At 36.8% G+C, this 18,369-nt stretch overlaps 1 protein-coding gene across 3 annotated transcripts in view; it reads left to right on the top strand.

Moving 5' to 3' along the window:
• Positions 1-6,621, top strand: part of LOC133526344 (uncharacterized) — a 32,146-nt gene extending 25,525 nt beyond the window's left edge. For all 3 annotated transcript variants that reach the window (XM_061862912.1, XM_061862910.1, XM_061862911.1), the window contains exons 12-13: positions 3,758-3,843; positions 5,137-6,621. In XM_061862912.1, coding sequence (XP_061718896.1) covers positions 3,758-3,843; positions 5,137-5,405 — 355 coding nt within the window. In that variant the 3' untranslated portion in view covers positions 5,406-6,621. The remainder of the gene's footprint in view (positions 1-3,757; positions 3,844-5,136) is intronic.
• Positions 6,622-18,369: the final 11,748 nt, after the last annotated feature.

The following is an 18,369-nucleotide window of genomic DNA, read 5'->3' as shown; positions in this document are numbered from 1 at the left end:
ACGTTCTAGCGAAAGATCAGTCGGAGAGTCCGTTCCTACGCAAGCAGGTAGTGCAGCTAGCTACTCCCGCCGCTCTTTGATACGTCTTTGGAAATCTAGGCTAGATTTCCAAAGACGTTAACTGGTAGGTGGACTGTGATGATTTTCCGTACGATGTGTGCTAGGGTGTACACATCGTGCGTGAAAGCCTTTCACGGTCCGAAGTGGTGTTTATCCAGGCCCTCTAGGTGAGCAAGTGGGCTAATGTGTCTTAGAGACTAAAGTACACGGTCTTCGACACCACTGTTGTAGAAAGTTTGACTCTCTTTTTATCATATTTTCCGTTTTTGAGTATACAAAAGTTAGTTTTTTGTCATTCAATTGAAACATCGAAAAAATTGTATGAAATTTAACTTTTGTAATGGGCTGTTGTTCTACAAAAATTTACTTTATTTTGTAAAAATCGACATCCCTCAAATCCTACTAAATCTGTCAATAAACTTACTTTCTGGTAAAAAGATGACATTTTGAAGATGGGTCTTTATCGCTAAATCACGGAGCTTTTTGGCGAAAAATATACACAAACAGTCCAAAAATAGGCCAGTACACACAATTCAATACTGTAGAACCAAATTCTATTTCAATATTTCACAAACTTTTTCTCATATTTCGTGTTATATATCAAATAAAAGGGTTCATTGTGATAATCTCAAATATATATTTTTCTATAATTTTAGATTAAACAGTTTAGAAGGTATTCAAGAAAATAACCTGATGAGATCAATAAGTACCTAAGCACCGCGCATGAGGCTTATTTTAGCTCCGAATGCGTCGTTTTTAGGGCAAAATCAGCGCCATCTCTGTCAGGGGTACATTCAAATTTCAATAAAATCTATGCGTATAGCTATTACAGTTAGAGAGATTTACCACTACGCCACAACACTTTTCTCTGCATCTGATTTTTGATACAACCCCTTAGGGTTTTTCAAGACGGTTCAATCGGATGTCCTCTGATAATTTTGAAAAAATTGGAAATCACTCGGAGCTAAGTCTGGCGAGTGTGGAAAGCCGAAAAAAGTGACCAATTCGATATTTTGAGATTTCGCTTTGAAATCTTCAAACGCAAGCATTTGTTAACCTCGGTTAAAAATTAACATTCGTGAAACCCTTTATTCTAACACTGTTATAAAACACAAAACATGTGTTAAGATTGATTGCACACTACCAAATGAAATCTTTAGGGTCTTTGTTTAAATTTTTTCAACGTTTTGTTCGTTAACTGAAATGGAAGGCCTAAACGGGGGTCGTCTTTACAGCTAGATCAACTTATTTTAAATTTAGTAACCCAGTAAGCAGCTGTAAAATTAGTAAAGCATCAGTGCCAACTGTCTACTGAATTATCCAAAAAAATCTTTGGTAGACTTTTTTTTTTTCAGACACAATACTTTATCGCGGGACGTGAGTCATTTTTCCCCATAGTTGGACTGAATAAACGAGTTGTTGCACAACAAAGTTTATGACAGTGAAATGGCGAGCGTAGTTAGTTTAAAAATAATTGTCAATAAGACGACATAATGACGCCTTAAAATAAAAATAAAACTATGCGTAAAGAGGTTTTGTAAATATTCAATTCTAATATTTTTTTGATTCACCCTCGTAGGTAATTTTATACGAAATCATAAACGGCTAAACCCGAAAACCACAATTCGATAACGCATAAACAATGGATATGTTATTTCGTCACTTTTCTGTAGCAAAGTGCAAATTATTTTTTTTACTCAATTATCATAATTTCCTGCTATTTATTATTTAAATATTTGTTAAATTTTATTTATTAATAGGTTAAGTCTAAATGTCCCACTGTACCTATATTGTTTGTCCTAAGATACTGGAATAAGCTGTGGTTACCTATAATTGGACAAACATCTACCCTTAATGTTATGTAAGCTACAGATTATTTTGTCTGTTGGTGATCCTAAACAAATAAAAAAAAAACAAGGGGCTGAATTATAAGCTCCTAAGCTATTCTTGCTCTAACAATACAGAGAAAAATCATTTTTATCAATAACTGATCAAATACGTTTTTGTTGTCATTAAGCACCGCTCATTAAGGTTTCGAATATTAACTCAAAGATGGTGACACCGTCGCCAGAGCATCGCTTGCTTATCTTGGTTTCTCTGTCACACCAACGTAATTCTGAATAAAGCTATTTCATTCGCTAGAAAAAAACATGTTATTTATTACGTAAATTAAACTTGATTATATACTGCAATGATTTTGTGAATTTATATGTCTATCTATTCTAAAAAAAATAGTCGTAATCATCGATTTCATTTTTATTTTAGGCAATGTTCCACATCGCGCTTTCAAAGTTTTTGCGTGGCTTCGTTTAAATACGTTCTGTCTAAAGATCAGCCGGAGAGTCCGTTCCTACGCAAGCAGGTAGTAAAGCTAGCAGCTACTCCCGTCGCTCTTTGATATGTCTGTGGACAGTCAGTTGTCCTTAGACGTATGGGCAGCTAGTCTGTCCTCGAACATTTACTAGCGGGGTGTGTTTGAACCGAGCGGGTGGGCAGTGAATGATTTATGCACGGTGTATACCCGTATACACCGTGCATGGGTGTCACTGCCCTGAAGTGACATTACTCAGGCCCCCTTGGTGAGCGGTGGGCAAACGTGTCTGAGTGGCTGAAGTACACAGCCTCCGACACCACTGTTGTAGAAAATTTGACTCTCTTTTTGTAGTATTTTTCCATTTATTAGTTTGTTAAAATAAGGTTTTGGACAATTCAATGGAAACGTTTGAAATAAATTGAATGAAATTGAACTTTTAAAATGGTCTGATCTTTTACAACTATTAACTTTATTTAAGAAATAAGAAATCATAAAATCTATTAACAAAACTTGAAGTTTATGGCAAAAAGGAAAGGTTTTGAAGATGGATTTTTTTCGCTAAGAGTCCACGTCCAAATATTATTGAAATACTAGGGGTAACCTATTTTTAGCCCAAGCTATCTGGAAGAGATCTCTTTTCCCAACTATGCTAACCTATACTAACATCTTTTACTTTAAGCCGTAAAACTAGCTTAATGTTACTACTCGTATGTCTCGCGACAGTTTAAATTCGATATTTTACTTTGTTATGTTAATTTTGTGTTAACTTATTTATGTCTGCGAAGAAATTCAAAGGTGTATGTTAAGTCCCCAATCCGCATTGGGCTAGCGTGGGGACTATAGCCCGAGCCCTCTCGCACATGAGATAAGGCCTGTGCCCAGCAGTGGGACGTATATAGGCAGAAATATTATTATATTATTTAAACTCGCACACACATAATTACACACGCACACACAAAACCTATTCTTATGACTTATGAGTCACAACCAATTGTAAATTAAAAATATAGCGGTCGCACGCATGTAAAAAACTAGCAGATGGGCATTTCTATTTAAAGTTGCACCTACATTTTTTGTATTGGAATTGAGTATTTTTATATTATTTCCAATCAGAATCGAGCTTTTCCCTTTTTTACTGAGAAAAAAAAATCACCAGTTCTTTTGGCCCCTATCTTTACATTTTCAATGCAACCCTCTATGAACGTAACAAAAGGGACAAACAAAACTTGTATGAAATTTTGAGGATACTTTTTGACACATCTTTTGACATGTTTTGTTTTTCAACGATTGCAGCGCCATTTGCGCTAAGTTTTGCGCGATTATCCTCTTAGGCGTAGTTTTATTTTATTATTATAAGAAACTATAAACAATGTTTGTGTACAGGGTGCTCGGGATGGTAGAGAACCGCAGCTCGTCTTTGCCTCGTGACCACAAGGAAGACCACACCGCAAATAACAACAACACACAAGGTAAATTAAACGTAACGTAACAATATCACCATATTAACAAAAAAAAAACCGACTTCAGAAATTACCAAAAGCGCCATACATGTACCTACAACATTTGAAGAGTTCCCTCGATTTCTCCAAGATCCCATCATCAGACCCCGATTTGGTGTCAACGGAACCATCTCTCGGGTTATACCCGTTCGATAAAATAAAAAAAAGAAAATCGGATCACGATTCTCGGAGATATCGAGTAACACACATACAAAAAAAATCCTCCTTTTTTGAAGTCGGTTAAAAATAAGTCATGGGACTAGAATACAACGCATTATTGGAAAACTATAAGCCCTAGCAACACTTTAAATACAACTACCTACCTATTATTCAGAATTTATTGAATAATATTTAGTTGATTGACAGTTTTGTTGAGATGACGCATTTTTTAAACAATCAATAGCTGGAAAATGGGACACAAAAGTGGGCGAAAGGCGGGGAAGCATCCACTTGACAATTCGCTTCCCTTCCTATTTTTTTTTCTTACCTACATAAGCTACAATACATGCCAAGCTCCATGCTTTCCTGCGGCTGAGATTGTACTTTGAGCTTACAGGCCGACTACCTGAGTTGGCTGATATTTGGATCTTCAGCATCCGCTCAAATTAGAACAGGGGCCGGTACACTTTAGAAGAGAAGCTAAGAACAGTAAAAACCGCCAACATTGGTTTTAGGAATGTCAGCCACAAAAGTTGATTTGACTGGTCTAAGTCCTCTAATAGGGAGTATTACTGCAATGTCCAGTCGCCAGAAAGCAGCACTATCATATCACATAAACATCACATAAACCATAGAGTAACTTATACATACTATGCCTTAAACAGTTTTTTGACAAGTTTTCACTATGTCATTAATGCATCAAGGCGGTTTGTTTACAGAAGCCTACCGCGAAAATCAAAATTTCGTTATCTGGCCTCTTAATCGCTCGAATATGTAAGAGTGATAGAGAGCCAGATAACGAAATTTCGATTTTCGTGTTTCGCGGTGTTTGTGGTAGAGAGGCCCCATACGCAGAGTTTTGCGTATTATCCCCTATTGTTAATTATTTGGGTGTATTGAAAAGGCGTAAATGCAGGCCGAAAGAGCCGCATGCTATCTGCGGTTAAAAGATTGTTAATTAAAATTTAAATAATAAACACAATGAATTGTGATAAAAATAATTGTTAAATATAAATTTATAACATTGTACTATTATTTGTTTTTGTTTGATTCAGTAGGCTTCAATATATTGACAAATAATAATTATGACATTCTTAATTCCAGCAACCTACCTCGCCACCTCAAAATCCCTAGGCTCCGGCATGGAAGCCTCGCACACGCCGGTCTCCATGACCGACGTGGACCTCTCGAGGCCCAAACTAAACGGCTCCCACGCCCTCATCGAGGCCGAGCGACGGCACGAGGCCGACGTTGATGTTCCTCGCACACCCGACTTACACAAGACTCCTATAGATGAACTGAAAGCTAATATAAATAGAATCGATTCGCATCATGGTAATTTAGAATCGCTGGGCAGGTTGCATGAGTTATAAGTTCGGTAGTGTCATGAATATCTGTACATTTTAGTTGCTTGGCGATAAAGTGTACAGATATTTATTATTATTTCAATTAGGCATATATGTGACATTTTCTGGCACATGATAGCATTGTTGGCTGTCAGCAGTAAAAGCTATAAGCAAACCGAGTATAAGATACTCTTTGCCTGAAAACGTTACATGTATATATAGAAGAAATAAACATGCACTCGAATCTATTACTCGAATCTAAGAGTGTTAGAGCTTGTTTAGATCTTTTTGAGCTCTTTATGTCGGTATTCAGCTTTTAATTGCACTGTAGTATAAAGTTCACTTTTACATGTCAATTACTCTGGTGTCATATTTATCCTCAACTTCTATTCGAAGGTTTTCAAACGTCTTTTGAGAAGACAATAATTAGAATTAGATTATGGGCTCACCACAGGGAGAGTATTTAGAGTGATATGTGTATGTTAAAAAGCGCTGGTGGCCTAGCGGTAAGAGCGTGCGACTTGCAATACGGAGGTCGCGGGTTTAAACCCCGGCTTATACCAATGAATTTTTCGGAACTTATGTACGAAATATTATTTGATATTCACCAGTCGCTTTTCGGTGAAGGAAAACTTCGTGAGGAAACCGGACTAATCCCAATAAGGCCTAGTTTACCCTCTGAGTTGAAAGGTCAGATGGCAGTCGCAGTCGTAAAAACTAGTGCTTACGTCAATTCTCGGGATTAGTTGCCAAGCGGACCCCAGGCTCCCATGAGCCGTGGTAAAATGCCGGGACAACGCGAGGAACAAGAATGTGTAAATATGTTAAATAAGAGAGAAAAGATAGATTATGAAGAATTGTTAAAAATATTCGTGAACTATTAACATTTTGCTCTGAATTTCGTCAATGAAATATACCTAAAGTGGAATACTCCTCGGACGGAAAAGAGAAGTCAAACAACAGAACTGGGCTACAACCGCGAAAATCGAAGTTCGTCAATTGCGGTCATTTTTCTCTGTCACTCTAATTACGTCTTAGTGAGAGTAAAAGAGAAAGATCCCCGCAATTTGCGAATTTCGGTTTTTGCGGTAGGCCTGCATCTCATTTTTACGAGATTAGCGACATCTATTGACAATAATACCAACGGCTCAGAAAGCAATTTGTCAATATATTAACTTCAGTAAGTATCACTCTTGCATATTCGAGCGATAGAGTTTGAAAAGGAAATTTCTATTTTCGTTTTTCTCGGTTAGGCCTCAGACATTAAAAGAATGTACTTATCGTAAAATTAGTTGAAGTCTTGTAAAATCATTAGAAGCCTATTAACGAAGATATAGTTTGGCTACCAAATGTGGACCTTATTATAATATCATAAGGTCTATTTAGAGTCAGTTGAGTATGTATTACACACGTATACGTACATACGTATTTCTATTAAAATGGTGTAGTTAGCTGGAAAACATCTGCTGGTCAGTGCAATAGTTAAGATATTATTGAGTCGTTAGGTGTAGATATTTTGCAGCTAACTGTAAATATATGTAGTGTATACGTATATATACCTAGTTATATCAATGTTAACAATGACAGAGTACTATTGCAGGGCAACAAATTAATTTGGGAAATGTTTTGGTAATTATTATTAATAACTTATTAAATAGAAAATAATGAGTAATGTAAATCAGTCCTTCTTCCAATCTACCTCCAAATTACAAAAATATTTATTATTATCAAAGTCAAACTTATCATATATACATTTAATGTTTGATACTGTTTTGTACTAATATGTTGTACAGTCAGCAGCAGATATTTTTATGAACTATATTTACAATTTAACGTAAGGTGATACATATGCTTGCTTTATATACGTGATCATATATTGAGGCTCGGTTAGATTTCCAAACCATTATCATGTAATTGGCGCAAAACCTTTTAATTTTGGTTTCGTTCGTAAAACCGTTATTTTTAAACCGGTTTTAGGAGGACATTTCCATAAAGTTTATGACAGATTAACCGGTTTAGAGCAATAAAAACCGGTTTTTTTCTATGTAGATGTCTTTGTTTACGCAGCACACTACCAGGCCAGCCGGCCGTCTCGTCGCTTGTCGAATAAACTGGTTTATTTATATTACAATAAAGTCCGTTTGCGTTCTTATGAAAGTTCAGAGTAAAATAAAATAAACCAGTATTTACCGCTATTTTTAAGAACGAGCCTTGACCCAGATATATGTTAGCACGAGACAGCTGTATACGTGTATCTACATCTCTCACGTCGCTCAAAATTTACAAGAGATCTTTTCACCTTATTTAGGTTTCTGCTGCCGAGTGTAAATGTGTATTTTCTCTCTTATTTTGTTACTATTTTGATCTGTAAAATTAGCTTACACTATGTCTTAGATGAGCGACGGAAAACGATATACGAGTATAACGTCGCGATGCGACTCTTTAAATACGTATGATAATCCGTTCTATTTTTGTACCACTTACACGGTACACGAATCAAATTCTTCGATTGTACATTTAGATGCTCGAAGAGCAAACCACGAATCGCAGAATCTGTCACAAAGTTTAACTTCAACTGGATCGACTCTGTCGCATAAAAAACGTGACATTCATGAAGACACGTGCCTTGACTCATACTGTCATGTTATTAAAGGTTATATTTGACATGTCTACGCGTCATCGTGGATGACACGAATTATATGTAGGACAAAGCGTTCTTAGGCTGTAAAATGCGCTTCATAGGGTCCTTAGCTTAAGCAAATTGTATTATTACTCAGCATTTTATCCCATCAATGTATTTACACCTTTTTCACAGCGTTGTAATTTTTATACGATTTTCAAGTAGGTTTACGACTTTTTTTAACGAAGACGATTTTTAACCTTGTAAGTCCTGTATTGATTTGATAGCTATAGATAGTACGTTCTACCAAATGTACTACATAAAGTACAATAGTGCTACACACCGAAACCGATATTATCTCGTACATAAATATCTACGAACAGTCAGCGTCAAATACTTTGTAGCAGTCAAAGTGGCCAAATAGTTCTGTACACCATACCTACTAAATATATGGTGTAGCGAACTATTCTATCTTTGAAGTATTTAAGAATCCGCAGCAAGCTCATTCTCCATACAAAAGTAGTTAACTAGCTAGATTGTTCTGAAACTTTGTACTTACAATGGGATAAGGTAAGGGATATGGATATATATTATATATAGCTTCAGATACCATAGTAAAAAAAAAGCTTATATAAGTTTTTCATACAAGACTTGTTTTTGCTCTACTTCGTTTGTTTCAAGCTGCAGCTATTTAATCTAATTAAAGGTATACCTCATGTCATTGTATGTGCAAAGTTTCAGTATAATCCAACACGTAGTTTCAAATTGAGAACGAGACTCCGAGCTCCATTCGTATGGGAAGGTGAAATTTGGCCGAGCCAGCTGCGGACTCATAATGGCGTCGTTTTAAAAGAAAATGCCTTTAATAGCAATTCCTAGCTGAGCAACTTTTCAAGTCTCGAATTTTTGAAGCTATATTTCTGTCGCACTGTGGTGAGCGGGAGTGCGTGCGTGCGATAAGGACAACTGAAGCACGGACAAAAATTCCCACCCAAAAAACTCAAAAATCGAGGGGTCGCTATCGACTGTTTCCTCCTCCAAAACGCAACCAATCATTATGAAATTGTGGAAACTGCAAGAGGAAGAAATAATTTATGTCGCTATGGTTTGATTCTTTGGATATTTGTTGTCATATTTGTATACTGCGCCTTTTTTTGCAGCTAATTCAATTGAGCCGTTTTTGCGATATTTAAGCGCTGTAAGTTTCTTCAAAATAAAATAGTCCAAAAACGCAAACAGCGGCACAGATATTGATGATATTCATCACATTTGAAAAAATCATTGCTCTAGGTTAAAAATCCAGGGAGGAAACAGTCGAGAGCGTTTGTACGGTAAAATTGCAACTAGGAATTCCTCTTAAGGGATAACCTCTAGTATTAGTTGTGGGTGTGTGCAGCACATTTTGCAGCTATCTCTGCTGTGAAGTAACAAGGTCACTAATATTACTGTCGCCGTTAAATAGTATTTGTTAAAGTACGCGGGAGTTGCGAGGTCATTGATAGTTAATATCATCTAGTTTTCTACATAAGATGCATCACACTCACTTAACCATGCCTAATATAGAAATTTCATACCTATATGTTTAGGTATGAAAATGTTTCAAAGGCTCCAAAAAATGTTTGTTAGGTTGTTCTAGTCGAATCTTGCTTCTTTTCTTACTACGTATGTCATAAAGTTATGGCGTATAATTCGCAAACGTCTCTTGCAAAATGTTATTTTCGCACATGGGAAATCTGGGAAAAAAATAGAAATAGAACCGAAATACTACAAGTTAGTTATACCTGAATAAAATTGTTGGATAAAATAACTCGCAGAGTAAATTGAACGCACACTGACATCAGAATCACATCGGAATGATATATTTAGCTATCGTGTGTCTCGCACAAGTACGAGCGAAATGCATGGTAACTGAATGCCATCATTTACGTTCATTTTTACGTTCGAATAGCCCTGTAAGTTATCAAAGTGGTGTTCAAAAGTAAGATATAGAATCTGTTATACCAACGCAAACCGTAATTTTAAGAAGGGACGTTTGTGCGAAAAGGTGACTGCGCTCTAGGCAACGCATTTTTGAATTCATTTTTTCAAGTCAATGATTGGATTCATACTGTTTGTTATTCATAATAACCAGTGGATATTATAGTTTAGTTACTAACTAGTACTTTTGTTTGCCATGGCCTACAGTACAAATTATATTTTGCAAATTTTCTTGTTATTATGTTTACCCTTATCATTAGTCATATCTGTTATAAATGCCTAACAATTAGGTCGAAATTTGGTTGTTTGTATTGTATTATTCGTTTCACATATTTCTTGAGTCTCAAATAACTACATAGAAGTGTAGTGATTACTAATTGTATGTTTCAGAAATAAAACAGTTATTGAAATATATTTTTTAATTTTATTTAAACATAATGTACCATTAGCCTCCTTAGGATCACGGTTCTAATTATGGTTCTAAAAATGAACGTTCACACTTGTAAAAACAGACAAATTAACTGTTCGTGCGACTTCATCTCAAAAGCGGACAGCATAATATATTTTACAGTACATATGGGGCTACTTTATAGCACTAGTGCGAGAAGTAGCATATTATGTTACTGTGTCGAACATTTAAAGGGCCATATGTACTGTAAAACGTTGTACGATACATGTGCGAATAGGTAATTCGCAACTCGTGTCGATTTAAAACACTCCCTTCGGTCGTGTTTTAATTTATCGCCACTCGTTTCGAATTTCCTATTTTTCGCACTTGTATCGTAATGTACTATATGCGTTTTGATTGATCACAACCTCAACTTTAAACTGCATATATCGCCCTTATCAGGCCGAGTTAGGAAAATTATGCGTCTACTTCGATGCGCATCGGATATACAGATTCTCAGGATAGTCTATCACGCTTCGTGTGTGTATTGTAATTCCTGCTGGAGAAGTGCTGCAAAGACAGTAATGAGTCACAGTGCGTCAACTCTAAAGTCCTAAAAAACCAACACAAATCGATATTAGGATCTAATGACTATCTTCTTTTATACAATTTAAGTCGGTGGCAAACAAGCATATGGCCCGCCTGATGGTAAGCAGTCTCCGTAGCCTATGTACGCCTGCAACTCCAAAGGAGTAACATGCGTGTTGCTGTTGCCGACCCTAACAGATGAATAGCTCAGTTAGAGAAACGGAACAGGCTCTGAAAAAATGATAGGTTTACCATACGAAGTAACAGAGGAGTCACTTAAATGATGACGCACTGTACACTTTTTATCATCTCAGTTTGGTTGTAATGTTATAACACGACTCACGTATCTTCCTTTAAATTTTTAGTATTTCCTATAGTTGTAATTGTAATGTGTATTTTAAAGTAATTATAGTTAACCCCTTTACTAAGTAGTTCAGTTGTCCAAACAACGTATGAAACACATCATGAGCGGGCCGCGCGGTACAGGCTTGCCTAGTGCGGGAACCACCAGTATCCCTAAATGTATTTAAATATTAGCCTAATATATTACTATTATTGCCAACTTTTCATTTCATTAACACTTAAATTTACCAACTTTTGTCTTTGTAATTTATGCTGATCGTGCAATAAAGTATTTAATTCTAAGTAGTACTTATTCAGTTCGATGAAATTTTAATCATATTCAATGCAGTACTAGTTGCATTTGTTTTTTCATTAAATTTTCAAACAAAACATTATCTACTCTATTTCTTATACACTATAGGTTCAAATTTTAGTAGCCCATTATGTATTTTTCTTTTGTATGGGTTGGCCTTAGAGGTTAAAATATTGAATTTGATTTAGTAAGAGTTACTTAACCCTTTTCCAGGCCGCACCAATCTACAAGGTTTTTCCAAAAAATCCAAATAATTTCCAATTAGTCAAGCTTTAATGATTCATTTGAAGACAAGTCACATTTCCCGAAAGTGCAATTTAATTCGAACCTTAAATCGGAATGCCACAGTTTAAATTCTGTTGGAGCATATGTGGTCGATAAATCGTACTATGCTTGGAAAAGGGTTAACCCTTATCGACGATGTAGTAAGTATGTACTTACTTATAGTTCATGAAAGTTTATTGAAACACTACCAGCATTTTTTTTATTAACTGACCATATGTGCACTTTGTCTTTGCAATAAGGCGAATTTGTAATATCCGCTCGGAGTACCCCTTACATTTCTTTAAAGTTGTTTTTGTTTTTTTTGACGTTTTTTTTTTATTGAACATTTAACAAAATATTATACATTGAAGGTACCTTAAATTAATATTTCGCCAAACTGTGGAGCAGTTTGTTGGCGGTGCGCTCAAAAAAAATCTTGAACTAAAAATATGTAGGTACAGTCACGTCTGAAAACATCGACACGATCGAAGTGCCAAAAATATGTATACACGACCTTATGGCCCATATATTAGGGTAGTGTATACATATTTTTGGCACTTTGTCCGTCTCGATATTTTCAGACGTGACCGTACACTAATTGTCAAATACGAGTAACAAATAGCATTAGGCACATAACCTATAAATGAATGCATTTGTATATTAAAAGGGCCTCTACGTATAGTATAGTATAGTATAGATGTATATCACCAAAACCAAAGTAAAAACAGTCATCGTCTCAGACATTAAAAGTGTCTCGGAATGAAACTTGCAAACAATTGACCGCGTAAACCAGGGGTGGTGAACTAATGGCAGACATAACAATAAAATCAGTTCGGACACAGTTTGGTCGACACCACAAACAATTGAATACATACAGGCTGTTCATTTAGTCACCTGCAATAATTTACGGGCTGAATACTCGTATATATGTCATACTGAGCAACTTTTACTATGGGACAAACCCCGAAATCGCGAAAAAAAACGACGTCGAGGAGAAGCTAGTTTTAAGATATAGGTACTATGGCAAACCCACTTTGTCAGTAGAAAAAGCGAAAAATTTAAATTTTGTATAGACCCTTTACGCCTACATTATTCTACTGACGGAAATGGCTTGTCAAACTATAATTGAGCACCTTATCTCATAGATCTAAAAGGCTTGTCTACAAAGTTGTGTTGTGTTCGTATACCACTAGTTGGCCATCGCTGGCGTAAACAATGACTGACGCGGTTCACCGGGTGGCTCTCTCCTAAATGATAATACTCCAGTTCACGCCACTTCGTTATGCCAGGCTAAGTAACACCTTGTTTATAGGACGTTGGCGTTTCTTAGGTCATGTTACGAGTAGAGGGGCGATTTTACTCATTAGAATGACAGGTCGGGACGCGGTGAAACGCGGCAGATAGGTAAGTCACCGGTAGACTACCTATCATGTTTGTATTTTGAGCAAATTACCTAACACGAATTTGCTTAGAGCTATGAGCGCACTTATAAATTGGCAATCATACAAAGAAATGTTACGTTTATACATAGGGCACAAACATATTGTAAGATTTGAAACATCTTTGTAAATTATTGCTTTTATTACATTTATTAGTGACGTTGTTGTTGTTTAAACATCCTGAATATTTTTTTATCCACCTATTTATTTGTGGTATTAGGATTACTCAGCCAAAATGGCAAAAACGAAACCCTTATTATTTCCTTATGTCCGTCTGTCTGAATGTCACAAACATTGTGCTCGATGTAAGTATTTTATAAGCCACATCACAGTGGCTGATATGTCTTAACATTAAAAAAAACATTATTTTTTGGCCACCTGTAACTAAAAGTGAAAAAAATCTACTTTATAGGTATTTAAAATAACTTCAATATTCCTAAAATTGTTTTATACAATACACAACCAACCTATTCACAAGACATTTTTTGCCAGATTAGCGTGGGACATTGGGACTGAGCAATAGGACAAAAGGAGGTACAAAACGAATGATTTCTAAAAGTATTTTCAGGCTGCATTACTTACTCAAAAGTTTACTTGCATCATGGCCGGTACAAACCTCACCGATAATCGCAAGCGATTTGCAATACATTGCGGCATTTGATCAATCGATTGAATCCATCGCTCCTACTTACCTGGCAATTATGCATTAATCGCATGCAAGTCTCATCATGTTGCAAGCTCTGGTCTGTAATTCGCAATGAGACAAATCGCTAGAAAGCGCTATGCAGGACGGCACCGTGAAATGCAATCTCCCGCTGGCTGACTACCAGGCCATGTCCAGGAAGTTAAAACCGCAAGAGTTATCATAGTGCAACTTTATGTTATAGAGTCGACACTTTTATCTTAGTAATAATTAGCTATCCCCCATTTTTTACCCGTAATTAGGTATGTGTTCATAGAATGTTTCGTTTTTAGTGTTATTTCATTTTTGTATTTTTCTTTTGTTACATGTAATAAGTTGTTTTACACACTGTTATTGAAGCTAAAATAATTAATAACATTATAATTTAGAGCAAGATAAACAAGTGCTCTGGGTCTCGAGATTAACGATGAGTCACTTTTGGTTTTATTTTAGTGTATTTAATTGTGTATTCGATGTATTGTACATGGTACCTACCTATGTACATTTAAGGGTGCGGCCACACATAACAGGATTCGGCGAATATTTGTGATGGCGTCTTTCGCTACCCAAGGAAAATGAAAGAAAACAATCATCACACCGAAGAATTAAATACACTGACCTTACATTTGCACACTATACAGTAAAATTCGTCCACCTTTGGTAATCACGGCATTCTCAATGTTTTATAAAACTACCTTGACACTTCAGTGTCATCAATGCTAATGGAGAGTTTTTTCACACTTTGACTGTAGCAAACAAAGGTGTCACATGCGCTTTGTTGCCTTTTAAGAACCTGTACCTCCACTCCTCCTCCTTTTAATGATACAGGAGGCAATCTAGTGCTCTCTATAAGAAAGTACTTACTCTATGTTATTTTATGTTTTTTTTTATTACTTATTAATTAAAATTTTATTTTTTTATTTAATGAATGTTATTATAAGATGAAATATTTTGAAAAGATGTGTCCCGCAGATTTTCTTGCCGGTTTCATATAGGGTTAGAGCCGGCGTAGCTTTATTTGACGTTCATAAGCGCATTGTAATATGCCTAATAGGTACTTGGAAATAGGTAATATTTATCTAATTTATCTTTATCTAAACGAGCGGATGAATCGCCTGATGGCAAGCAATTATCGTCGTCCATGGACAATTGGACATGTGTAACACCAGTTGCAAGTGCGTTGCCGACCTTTAAGATAGGAGTAATAAGCTCTTGAAGTGGTACTCGTATCGGTCCAGAAATACGTGCGACAGTTCATTCCACAATTCCCATACCGCAATCTGTTGAGAAAACCTCGGTAGAGTTCATTCCACAGCCGGAGAGTGCGCGAAAGCTATCTTACAGGCCCGGAACCGGAACTACAATTAGTAATAATGTAAGTGTTTAGTTCCGTATGATGGTTGCAGATGTGTAGCCTAGCGCAGGAGGGAGCGCTGGTTCGTACTAGTGATTTTCTAGAACTAAAGTTTAAAAAATCATTTCATATTTAAGTGGGGTAGGCAAACTAGGTAATGAGTTGTTTTTCGGTGAAGGAAGATATTATATATGCTGAGAACTGACTCATCTCAATAAGGCCTAGTTTAAAGCCCTCTGGGTTCAAAAAGTTTCATTTTGCTCTAGTTTAGCCGAAACCGAACCTTCGGCTGAAACATGATTTTTAGGTATGCCAAAATATAGTTTTGGCGCCTCCGAATCGTTCGACACTTCGGCAGTTTTTGGCTGAATCCGAACTTTATGCCGAAACTGAAACTGAACTTCGGTCGGACACTACTCTTCTGACGTTGCCAAAAACCGCGGCAAAAGCGCTAAGATGGGGAGGAGTTCCATATGACAATCCGCGGAGCCTTATTCATGAGGGTGCATTATAAAAATGATATCCGAATCACGTTAATTTCGTGCGCACTGCAACTACATTGAATTGGTATTGTATTGGCACTGAATTTTCATTTCTGAATGCAGCCCATAAATGGTGTAACAACAGTAAACGCCATACTTTCGGTTTCGTTATCCGTCTGATACCGCCGTCGGCTTCTCACGAGGACTTGCAAAATGTACGTAGTTTTGCGATAAGTATGCGTTCTATTTAATATGGGGTATGTATGTACTAAGTGTAAGTGCGCATTAGTATTATGTCGCACACACTTAAATCACGTAAGTCTTTAATGGCCTTAAACACTTAAATCCAGACCGGCTCAAGCGCTTGCTTAGATAAGGTCTTCAGACCTTGCAACAATCGGCATCCGATTTTAGATGATTACCGTCTAAGTACGTACGTGCATAGAATTCAATCGATAGGGAGCGTGCATGAACTGTAGGAGGCAGCACAGGAGCCGTCAGATTTTTGGCGCGAGGCGTAAATATGTGATGTTTTTTGTTCCGATGTAGCCCACAAGATGACAGAACCTACTATGCACAAGAAAACACGTGACGTATACATGTGCATGTTTATGGTTCCGATTCAGGCCACAAGATGGCAGACCCTCCAACGCGCACGGTCCTTATAGATCAAATGCCGATGGAATAGATATATCATGTATACTTAATATCTTTCTATAAGTACGTAATAGTGTCTAGAAGCGATGTAACATTTAAATAAATAAATATTATAGGACATTATTACACAAATTGACTAGGTCCCACAGTAAGCTCAATAAGGCTTGTGTTGAGGGTACTTAGACAACGATATATATAATATATAAATATTTATAAATACTTAAGTACATAGAAAACACCCATGACTCAGGAACAAATATCCATGCTCATCACACGAATAAATGCCCTTACCAGGATTTGAACCCGGGACCATCGGTTTCGTAGGCGGGGTCACTACCCACTAGGCCAAACTGGTCGTCAATTTAACATTTAACATTAATAATCCATGGATTATATCTTAGGGTTGCCATACGTCCTGTATGCGTAGGTATCTCGGGAAGGTCGCCATATTTAAGTATCGAGTCCCGTATTTTTACCTGTCCCATTTTTGTCCCGTATATCAATCAATATGTACCGCTGTAGATAGTTATAACTGGTGTGTATGTACGCAGGGAAAGGGAACGTTATTACGTTCCGACATTATGGAAAACGTCCACCAGTACCACTGTTGACTTGTAATTTACCATTAGCGGCGGAAAACGAAAGTACCTACGACTTAGCTAAAGTGTAGTTTGACTTCTTAAATAGTCAGGTTTAAGTTATTCGCAAAACGAAAATACCTGGTATGAATATATGTTAATCCTATATTATTTAGCTTAGTTCTTAATATAGTACTTAAGTTATTGAAATTTCCAGTTATCGTAGCAATCGAGCGCCTTTCTCCAGCCGTAGGAGCGTTATTCCAATGCGGGTGAGTTGGCAGTTCAGAAGATCCAGAGTAGTGGGTACTTCAAATTAAAACATATAACATAATTACTCTTTATTGTGCACCTCTAACAATTTAAAGAAACACAGTACAGCTTAAGCCTTAAGGATAGAGAGCAATGGTAATAGTGCTTATTATCTAAGTTATTAACAGCTTTCGCTTTGCTGAACCCAATCACAGGACAACCAGCTTCTTATATCAGGAAGAATGATTGTGTAAAGCCCATCCTGTCCTGGGTTCGCTGGGACCAGCCAATCGTATCTACTTGAAAATTGTAAAGGGACGCGAACTGGATTGTTAGGTACACATTTCGTGGACATGGTTACTCTGGAGCTCGAAAGCTCTACTCGCCTTCGAGCATGGGAATACATGTCAGAGCTGTTTCCAAATCTTACACCAGTATATATAAGACCTCCGATTACTTACAGTTAATACGCATCTTGAGGTTCAGCTTGTACCAGAAGACGTGAAGAGTCGAGATATATTAGTTAATTTGTTCAGTCGCAATATCGTTAACACTGTATCGGTTGGGGCAAGCAGTTGCGACAGGATAGGATGGATAGATATTGCAAATATCTGTGTTGGTAAACATACTCGGTGCAGAAGATAACTTAAGCGTGTATATGCCGCATAACACACCACAACATTTACGATGATCTATTGGTTTACATTGTTATGTTCGTACTTGTATCACCTTGAATACAATTGCACCTCGCCCGAATGCGTGTTAGATTGTATAAATAGTGGCTTAACCAGTGTTGAAGTCTAATTGAAATGCTGGTGAGTGCCGAAGCCCAACACGTACTGAACGCGATTCCAGGAAGATGCCTTTGCTACAAGCTCTTCAATATCGAGCTGAGAATAGGGTACACATGGTGAAAACGGCCCAACTAAAAAATCTGTATATACATATTTATGTTGACTGTTTGGCGTTGCAGAGTAAGGGGACGGACGTAGTAAAAAGGTGCAATTTTATTGCGCTCATATCAATGCAATATTTCAAATATAAAAGGATTTTTA

This window comes from Cydia pomonella, chromosome 16, assembly GCF_033807575.1.
Source record: "Cydia pomonella isolate Wapato2018A chromosome 16, ilCydPomo1, whole genome shotgun sequence".
Taxonomy (NCBI): Eukaryota; Metazoa; Arthropoda; class Insecta; order Lepidoptera; family Tortricidae; genus Cydia; species Cydia pomonella.
The sequence above is the reverse complement of the archived record's forward strand: the minus strand, read 5'-3'. Positions and strand labels throughout refer to the sequence as shown.